Source organism: Papaver somniferum, unplaced genomic scaffold, assembly GCF_003573695.1.
Source record: "Papaver somniferum cultivar HN1 unplaced genomic scaffold, ASM357369v1 unplaced-scaffold_83, whole genome shotgun sequence".
Classification (NCBI taxonomy): Eukaryota; Viridiplantae; Streptophyta; class Magnoliopsida; order Ranunculales; family Papaveraceae; genus Papaver; species Papaver somniferum.
This window is the reverse complement of record NW_020651304.1, coordinates 3736183-3746835: the sequence shown is the minus strand read 5'-3', so window position 1 is coordinate 3746835 and position 10653 is coordinate 3736183. Positions and strand designations below refer to the sequence as shown.

At 35.9% G+C, this 10653-nt stretch overlaps 1 protein-coding gene across 1 annotated transcript; it reads right to left on the bottom strand.

Moving 5' to 3' along the window:
- Positions 1-3276: 3276 nt before the first annotated feature.
- On the bottom strand, positions 3277-5293 carry LOC113345768. The gene is made up of 2 exons (XM_026589445.1): positions 5013-5293; positions 3277-4803 (listed from the first exon to the last, which is right to left on the bottom strand). Exons 1-2 carry the CDS (start codon positions 5111-5113, stop codon positions 4368-4370), a joined length of 537 nt encoding a protein of 178 aa, XP_026445230.1. The 5' UTR covers positions 5114-5293; the 3' UTR covers positions 3277-4367.
- Positions 5294-10653: the final 5360 nt, after the last annotated feature.

The window sequence follows — 10653 nt, the reverse complement described above, 5'->3', positions numbered from 1 at the left end:
CTTGCGGCAGCCGTCCAAGAAGTTGTCTGGTTGAGGAGATTTCTTAAGAGACTCGGTGTCTCGGAACACGCAAAATAAGCGGTGCTGCTTCACAGTGATAGCACATCAGCTCTAGCATATGTGAAAGATCCTAAATACCATGGAAAAACCAAACACATTGGTAGGAGATTCCACTTTATACGCGATATGGTTGCACGAAGAAAGGTTGTTCTTAGACATATCTCCACAAATAGAATGTTGGCTGACCCTTTGACTAAGCCCATTCCGAAAATTGTTTTTCAATCTCACGTAGAGAACATGGGATTAAACAGGATTTGATATGTAGAACATGTGATAATGACATTATTATTATAAGTATTAATGCTTTCTTAAATGAATATGTTTTTATATAAATAATATACTTTTGATGTGTACACGGATATTAAAGTTGTCAACAGGCAAGAATCGTCCTACTCACACAGGTGATTCGCCTTGGCGCTTAAAATAGCGAGCAAGATGAGACAAAGAAGAGACATTTTCTGGGAAACCATGTGCTTTTAATGGCAAACTTTTCTATACAACTAGAAGTCGCCTTAATATGTTTAAGATGAGATATTACAAAGAGATCGATCATTAAATGTAACCACCATTTAATGAAGCATGTTATACAGCCAGATGTGATTTTCTGAACAGTTACTATATGAATGACTGTTGGAACAGAAAGTCAAGCTAGGCGCTTAAATGGCGACTAGACTAAGATCTGTATGGCGTATGATTTTTATGCTGGACATGCCCATTTGAGTGGGAGAAACGCTATAGCATACACTTTGTGATTTATGTGCTAAGTCGACCGATTGTGAGAGCGATGAATGATTCCCTGCTTCATTGATTTGTGAGCCACTGGATTAATATCCAATTCATTTACCCCTTTGACTTGAGTTTATGTCATGAAGAGGATACTTAATGATGCTACTTTAGCATTTTTTCTAATACGATGCAACTTCCCGTATGATGATACATGTCTAGGAAAGCTGTTAAGTTGAATTGGAATGATATGAATTTCTTGGAAGAAAATTTGATGATACACCATGAATTGTGACTCATAGCTGGCCAGCGTTTTTCGTCTGTCGAAAATCATGAGTACAATTGATAAAATGTACATGGGTGCAATACTTCTTTCTAGAGGGATTAAGAGTATTGTGTCAGGTGTAGTCAAATTATCTGAGGTAATGAGATACGAACATTCTTTGTGAAGGGTTGATGTCTCCATTCTGACTCGTAATGAGGTTCTAGTATGGAGCTCCCAAAATGAAGGTATCTCGGCAGCCGCACAAACTATTAACTAATATGAACATTTTTCTCTTAGGACTTTGATTGGGAAGCATGCTGGCGTTACACACACTATATGTGAGTGGGAGATGTTGGAAATATGGGCACCCATTGTGTATGTGCATGCCCAAAGTTCATCTTGGGTGGATGAGTAAAGTCATATGCTTGACTTTATCAAAGGGAAAATCCTTCTCCAACTAACCAAGCCATGGTGAAACATGTGTCTTGTTTTTTTGCCACCATGTATTTGCATGAAGCTAACAAGTGTTTGATCACTTATTCCATGTGTTTACTCCATGCTAAAAGAGTGTTAGAACTTGCTCCAAGTGTTTGGTTCTTCCTTGACACTTGCCAAGAGAGGATACTTGAAGTTTGAGTATAAATAGGCTTCTAGTTTCATTTGTTGAAACAAGAATAAGAAGTAGAAAAATACTACAACTCAATATTAGTGAGTTTAGCTAGAGATAAACCAAGTATGGAGATTAAGCTAGAGAGTTCTATGTGAGCACTCAAGTTAGTGAGCAAGTCTTCTAGTATTCAAACATTAGTTGTGAAGAACACCCAAATCCCTTAGTGTCTTTTAGAGAGAAAATTGAAGTTCTATACGGTATTTAGTTTGTGGAAATATAGTTTGTGGAAATATAGTTTGTGCTCAATTTTGTGGCACCTACTCACCGCCGAGTTTGGAGGTTCAAGAACGTGAAACGCAAGTGATCCGTTGGTTCGACGTCATCCTCATTTGGAGCGCTTACAAGGTACGAATTAATAACCCGCTTCTGTATTTGATTTGTTCAATTTACATATATATATTCGTTATATATGACCAACATATACAAATTAAGTTAAAAAGTTCTGCATCTTTTTTGACGTCCGTGTATACAGTTGCAGATCACATTGCGAACTGTAAGTCAATATAATCTACCAAAATTGGCGCGAGGGAGGAAGTGGTAGCAGCGGTACTCTTCATTTTCTCGTGATTAGTGATGATTATAATTTTTCTGCGACTGTATTGCCATGCTTCTGGGGGCAAAGTAAGGATCTTCTATTATCGTTTTCTTCTTAACTGCATATAGATTGACTCGCTTTACGTACTGCTAGTATCAATGCGTGCAGACACACAAAAATTAAACGTTCACCAGAGGGGCCATAACTTATGCCCAAATATACAGAGTCTAATTTGAGGAACCATACAAAACAATGCAGATAAAACTCATAATGCACTACAAATGGTGGATAATGTAAGTGACAAAAAGTGTTCAGAGACTGCACTGTTCTTGAAGCATGTTTTTAGAAAGTTCTGTGGTCGCTTCAATGTTGCTGGTATGGAACTTTAAAAAACCCAAGAAAAATGACGACAACACTATCTTTAAGCACCAAGATTGAAAAAGAACAAAAATTTACAACACCTGCATTTATTATTGGACTTTTTTTTTACATTAGTTAACCATATATATATATATACTCATCATTACTGTAAAATCTTTAGAAATTGGTATTACAATAATATTACACAATATTACACAGTACTTCTTAAGATACAGGGGACATATATTTATAACAATAGACTTGGTCAAGTCGAGTCATAATGACTTGACTTGACTGGACCCTATATTCCTAATACACCCCCCTCAAACCTTACAGGCAGACACTGTAAGAGTTTGACAAATAAAAAGAAAAGATAATACTACACCCTCTCAAAAAGAAAACTAGCACTAAAGTATCAGCAATACTAACACAGATAGTGAATCTTGGTTTTATGCACTGTACGACACCAAACTGAAATATCCTGCCTTGAACAATGAGAAATAGTTGCGGCTTTGGTAGTATGAGAAGCAGGTGATGGCGCAAGATACACAAAACATAAGCAGTCGATGCAGGTGACGGCGCAAGATACACAAAACATGAGCAATACTTGACTATGCAGAGAGATACTGAAGTATGGAAAGAAATGTTGCCAGCAGCAAGATGTAAGAATAACAAGCTATTGAGTTTGTAAACAGCATCAGTTGTTAAAATTGAAGCTCCAGTAGAAGTATTAACAACACCACTAGAATTAGCAGCAACACAAGGTGAATAACAGCAGAAATAGTAGCTTCCAGTATTTGTTTTTGGTGTTCTCTGTTGGTTAAGAGACTCAAAATGTTGTTGGTGTTCTCTGTTGGTTAAGAGACTCAAAATGTTGTTTAGAAACTGGTGTTTGTAAGACCAGATCTGTAAAGATATTGATATGACTTGTTTTGAAGTAACAAGTCATATAACTGGTTATTGAAAAGTTTTTATGACCAGTTAGGTATTGAAAAATGATTACTCCATACGTGAAACACACACATAAGAAGTAACAATGAATAAATGGGGAAATTTTTTAAGAAGTTATTACCCATATGAAAGTTGAGATTACCCGGAAGTTGTTATTGTTGTTGATTTGATGATGATGTTGCTGCTATTGTGGAATCAGTTGACATTGTTGTTGAATTCTGGTCTTCAATTTGCTTCAGCTGCAAATAAGCTATTTTGCTGCAAAAGTAATTCTTGTCGTTGAGCAATTGTTGTGGCAGGAAATACTTCTTCTGCGACTAATTGTAGTAATTAATAGCTACTCACCGAAATAAATCTTGCTCCTAAAACACCTTGCACTTGAAAACATACTATATTTTCCCACTTGTTCTCAAATTAAACAAAAGACCATTTACATAGATGAACTGATAACTGTAAAAGAAGTTACTAGCCAAGGAAGCTGGAACCAGAAGAAGCATTTTCCAATTCAAGAACAATTTCAAAATCTCAATCACTTCAGTCGTAACTTTCGAATACTTGATATTAGTACAACGACTACCATTGTCACGAACAACACGACTAGGTGGTGAAATTCCCAAGGTGAGAACAATACCAATTGCCATAAAGAACATGAAACTAATATAAGTTCCATCATTAACTGAAACAGCCTTCGTCCTATTGTAATTCATTACAAATGGAATTAACTGAACCAGCTTCACACTTGAAAACAGAACCATGCTTTGCAACTCAGCCTTTTTAATGACAACATCCTTAATAAATTCTACTTAAGCCAATTCAACATTAACTTTAGTAACAACAAGCTGCTTCATATTTGCATTGTAAAGCAGGAATCCAAAAAGATTCAGTTCCAACTGAATTTTATCAAAGACCTCTTGCCTAAATTTTTTACCACCCTCAATACAATGTAACACACCTGCAACAAAGAACCAGATGGATAGAATTGTTGCATTACGAGGCACTAAATGAGCCAAATTGGTAGAATCGTTGTGTATTTCATTCTTTACTGCAAATGATGAAGAAATACTAATAAGCAACAAAGAACCGTAGAGGGGAAAAGGTGACTTATCTGGGTTGATAATTTCTTGCAGTAAAAATCCCCAAATTGAACAAAAGTAAATCTTAATAGAAGTATTATGAACAATGAAATTTCCAATTTTACTTTGACCATCGAATTTCCCTCTATCCCAAATTCGGAATGACCTAGAATCAGACTTAGCATCATAACCAAACTTGCACTGGAATCATATTCCTACCTTCTAAACCAAACCGCATTAAAACATTATCAGCAGGAAAAGATTCTTGATGATCAAAAGAATCTGAAATTACCATTCTTGATAAAGAAAAGGTTGAAAATCCTAAGATAATAAGAACTAGGAGAGCATGAAAAGCAAGATTCTTGAAAATATTACCATATACTGAAAAACCCCAAATTTGTTTCCATGTTCAGCAGCGGAAGACCTAGAACCGATTGTTGTGATTCAAAACATTTTGAGTATTTCCCATTCTTCATATTGTCTCCATTAGAAATCCTCAAGAAGGTAGATGCAGAGATTGATCGAAAACCAGTTAGGGATTTAGAAGAAGAAGGAACTTCAGATGTGAAATTGAAACACAAAATTGATGAAAAGAAAAATGATAGAATACGGTTTTGTAGAGAGATTGATCTGATTTTGGGAATCACAACTCGATCGATTCAAATTTCCTAATAATTACATTTGGGAATCTCCTGAAAATTAAATTTGTTTGTAAAGCTGCAGTAAAAAAATCAAATATTTAGGCTATAATAAATTAATACATTTCATAAATAAATTAGATGGATAGCACTTAAATTAGACAATTTACAGATAGGTAACCCACTTGACAAATGAAATTCCCAAAGAAATTTTGAGCTCAAGGTTTGTTACACTTGGATTTCCCACTCACACCTGTGAAATTCGCATCAATTGACTAATGTAATATTCATCCTTTGCAAATTGAAATTATGTGTACACCAACAAAGAGTAAAACTGATTTGTACACCAAAATATTAACTATTCCACAAAATGATATGCATCATTTTAAATTGGAGAAACATGAACATGTTTGGAAACACAACTGGCAGTAATACACTGCCGTTGAAATGTCCGTGTCACAAAAATGTCATCTACCATTCAGCTCAGCTATCATGGCTTTAATAGATGGAACGCACAGTGCACCAGATGAATATTACTAATATCTGAGCGGAAACAAATGCATAACTTAATTGCGCAACACTTGAAGCAGCTCACAACAATAAAGTTAAGACTTGCGATCCAAATCTAAGGAAACATTCCACGCCTGTATACTCGTTAAACTACACTAAACTATAAACTGCGAAAAAATTGACTAACACTACAGCTGGTGCTGAGTCAAGTGGCAATGACAGTAGAAGCAACAATGTGACTCAAAGTGTATGAAATGTGTCTGGAAATCCATGCCATAATAAACTATCAATGGTTGTGTTCAAAACGTAAATGTATACCTTGCAATAGTGTTGGAGTTTTGCTCAGAACGAAGCATCCTGTAAATCATTGGAACCCTCTTTGCAATTACCAATTTCATCTTTACTGTGGTTAAAGCAAGCTAGGACCCATCAAATACAGATTAAACCCACACATGTAGAACAAAGCACCATAAGCAGCGACCCGTCATCTCTTTTTCTTTCGACTGCAACAAATGTGCAACATTTTTTTTTATTTTTTTTAGCATATCCTTACTGATCTACGTATAGCAGAAAAAATAAAATATAAAAACAACTGATACTCAGAAAAACTCACAGTTCCAAAATCAATGGGATCAATATCTTGTGATTCTGTATAAAACCACTTGTGATTGTATCAAACACGACCCAAATGAAGCCATAAACTACAGCAGAGCCCGGAGTAATGAAGCAATTGTCGTACAGCACCCAACTGCTGCTACAATACCATCCTGAACTCCACATCAGCCTTCCACAATTTACAATAAATCGGTTTTAATGCATTCCCCTTCGATTAAATCAGATGCTACGAAATTTGAAAATGAGTTTAAGCTGATGTTGTTACCTTAGAAAAGAATAGATGACGTAAACCATGGCAAATGGTATCTGGACCAACCCAACAGCACGTGAAAAATAGTTAGCCTCGAATAAAAAGACTAAAGCGGCTAAAATGCCCTGCAATAAAAATAAACATGGTTACATGCCTAAAACTGCTTAACATTGTGATAACAAAAACATCCCAATATGCTACATAGGTGAATTCACCAAAAATTACTACTTGTAATGCCAAAAAATGTTTAGCTATTAAAACACAAACCCATTTCAGTTAGTATCTATTTGGGAAGAAAGTAAGCAGTGAGTGAGAAAGGTTATAAATATCTTTATCTTCATAATTTCCAGCAATCATACAAATACGATTAACACACTTAAACACAAAAGAAATGGAAACAATTGCACAATTCAAAGATCTTCCTTAGACAGCAAATAAAGAACAAATAAACAAAACCCTAATCCTTTTGCAAAAGAAAACCATGAGAAATTAGGGTTTATGATATATCAGTAATTAGAATAAGGGTAAAATCACCTTGAATGGCTATTAGGGTTTCTCCGTAACTTATCTTGGACAAAAATCGTACCTACAAAATTTTAAAAAAAAAATTGGGTTAGGTTTATTGATTCAAAGAAACAAACAAAAATTGAATCTGTTTGCAATCCACTGTATCAAAAACCCCAAGCTTTCCTTCAATCGACGAATCCCTACAACAGAAACACAAAACCCCTTCTTCAAATCTTGAAAGAAAAGAAAAACAAACAGTCTCAAAACCCCTTCTTCAAATCTTAAAAGAAAAGAAAAACAAACAGTCTCAAAACCCCTTCTTCAAATCTTAAAAGAAAAGAAAAACAAACAGTCTCAAAACCCCATTTAACAACAAAAGAAGATTTAAAGAGAAACCCCCAAAACTATCTACTCTACATCTCCATCTCGTGGAAGAATCGGAGTTAGTACCACTTAATCTCCTTCATCGAACACTGAGAGAAGAAAATCGAGCGGTGAGTTCGTGAGGAGAAAACAGAGAAAACTCGAATAAAACAGGGTGTTAGTCCTCAAGGGAGTTGGGGGAGTTGGGTGTAGTTTGGTTTTTTCCTGTTAGTCGTGGGGGAGTTCAAAGGAGTCTCTCGAAATCTCTGTTGGTCGTGGGAGAATTTAGAAGAGTCTCCCAAACTCCCTAGAAAACCCTGTTAGTCGTGGGGGAGTTTGAAAGAAACTCTCAAAGTCCATGTTAGTCGTTAAAATTAGAATGCTAGGGAGTTGGTGTTTTGGTGGGAGTTCTGGGGAGTTCTAGAGAGTTTATAGTGTATTTTTTCCTCACTCCAAATCTCTCAAAAAAGTAGAGATTTCTGGAGAGTCTCTCAAACTCCCCACACTCAAAACACCAAACTCTCTCAAACTCCCCACACTCTCTTACACTCCTTCAAAATCTCCAAGATTCAAAATACATTAAACTCCCCCAAACTCACTCGTGGACTAACCCCCTGAAAGTTTTTTTGTTTTTTTTCTTTTATGTTTTCGGGAACACTGTTTTTCCGTTTTCCATTTCGTTTTTTCATCAAAAACCGGTATTCACTGTTACATTCATATAATAATTTGAAAAAAGTGGAATGGAGAATTTTCAAGGGGACGGTGACGCTCACCCAAAAGTGGGTATTCTCACTGCGCGACGTGGGGGCTTATATGACTTAGGGGTTTAAAAGGTTTGATAATGTCAAGTCAATTATTCAATTGAACTCAGATTGCTCAACTACAAGGTAAGTAGTTTCGTCTGGCTTCAGAATCCCAATGAAGTCTTTCAGTCGTTAACCTACAAGGTCTTGAGAAGAAACCTAAGGTTAAAGGAGAATCGACTCTAGAAAACCAACTAGTATCACACAGGAGGTGTGGGGATTAGTTTTTCCAGTTGCTAGATGTCTCCTTTATATAGTTTTCAAATCAGGGTTTGCAATCCAAGTTACCTTGGTAACAAAGCATTTAATATTCACTGTTAGATGAAAAACCTAATTTAACCAAGCTAATATCTTTCAACCGATCGAAACTAAAAAAGCGGGGGTACAACAACCTCACCCAATATTTCAGTTAGCAATCTGTATGGAAAAACTCTAATATACTTTCAAGAGAATCAACTAGACTCAATCTTAATAAAGTATATCAAAGAGTTATATCTCTCTTTATCAATTCAATTCTTACTCAAGCAAATAGTAATTTGCGAGTCTGATTGAATATGAGAGAAATCACTTGAATGGTACCAAAGACCAATGTTCAAGTATCAATCAATTTCAATCAACAACCAAGGTCGGATTTCCAATTGATTGATTCTAACGCACAACCTGTGATATTTCAATTATATAACAAAATATAATGCGGAATACAAATAACACAGACACCAGAATTTTGTTAACGAGGAGACCGCAAATGCAGAAAAACCCCGAGACCTAGTCCAGATTGAACACACACTGTATTAAGCCGCTACAGACACTAGTCTACTACAAACTAACTTCGGTCTGGACTATAGTTGAACCCCAGTGAATCTCACATTGATCCAAGGTACAGTATGCGCTCCTTACGTCTCTGATCCTAGTAGGATACTACACACTTGATTTCCTTAGCTGATCTCACCCACAACTAAGAGTTGCTACGACCCAAAGTCGAAGACTTTAATAAACAAATTTGTATCACACAGAAAAGTCTATAGTAATAGATAAATATGTCTCCCACAGAAATACCTACAAGTTTTGTTTCGTCTTTTGATAAATCAAGGTGAACAGGAACCAATTGATAAACCGGACTTATATTCCCGAAGAACAGCCTAGTATTATCAATCAGCTCACAATAATCTTAATCGACGCGGCGAAAGAAGATATTGTGGAATCACAAACGATGAGACGAAGATGTTTGTGACTACTTTTATATCTTGCCTATCGGAGATATTAATCTCAAGCCAATCGTTACGATTGTACTCAAAATGATAGAATCAGCAAGATTAGATCACACAACTACGAGAAAGTAGTATCGGTCTGGCTTCACAATCCCAATGAAGTCTTTAAGTCGTTAACCTGGTCATCAAGAAGAAACCTAATGTTAAAGGAGAATCGACTCTAGCTAATACAACTAGTATCACACATGAGGTGTGGGGATTAGGTTTCCCAGTTGCTAGAGTTCTCCCTTATATAGTCTTTCAAATCATGGTTTGCAATCAATTTTATCTTGGTAACAAAGCATTCAATATTCACCGTTAGATTAAAACCTGATTAGATTCAAGCTAATATCTTTCAACCGTTGGATCAAAAACTTATCTTGTTACACACAAATGAAATGCACGATTTTAATTAGGTTTGTGTAACCGTACCCAAACATGTACATTTGTTGGTTCAACAATAGTTAATGTAGCCATACGAGCACTTTCATATCAACCATATTCTTCTTCACCATAACTAGTTCAAATGACTCAAATGAACTACTTAGAGAGTTGTTCAATTGCAAGGAAATCTTATGTAACTACACAAGACACAATCGAAGCAAAAACGATTTGATTCACTCGAATCGGTTCATGAACTTTATAACCACGTTTTGCATTTTGCATTCCTTAGATAATATAAATACAAGTTCACAAAAAATCGTCTTTAGATATAACCAACTTAAGTTCGCAGACTTAGTTCGCGGACTTAAGTTCCCGGAAGGAGTTCTCAAACTCCAGGAGATTTTCTCGGGTCGAGAACTTCCGCCAGTTCGCGGACTGGGTTCGCGGACTGAGTTTGCGGACTGAGTTCACAGCTCTTGTTCCGGTTCTCTTGATCAACAAAGTTCGCAAACTTCCGTTCAAGGAAAAAAGAACTTATACATATCTGTGTTACCACACAATGTTTATATCCATCATTGGTTATATAATCTAAACTCTCATTTCAATCATTGAAACATTCTTAGAGGACGTTATTATATAGTTGTTATTCACAAACTATTTTTCGTCAAAGTAAGCAATTTTCAAAGTGATTCAAACATA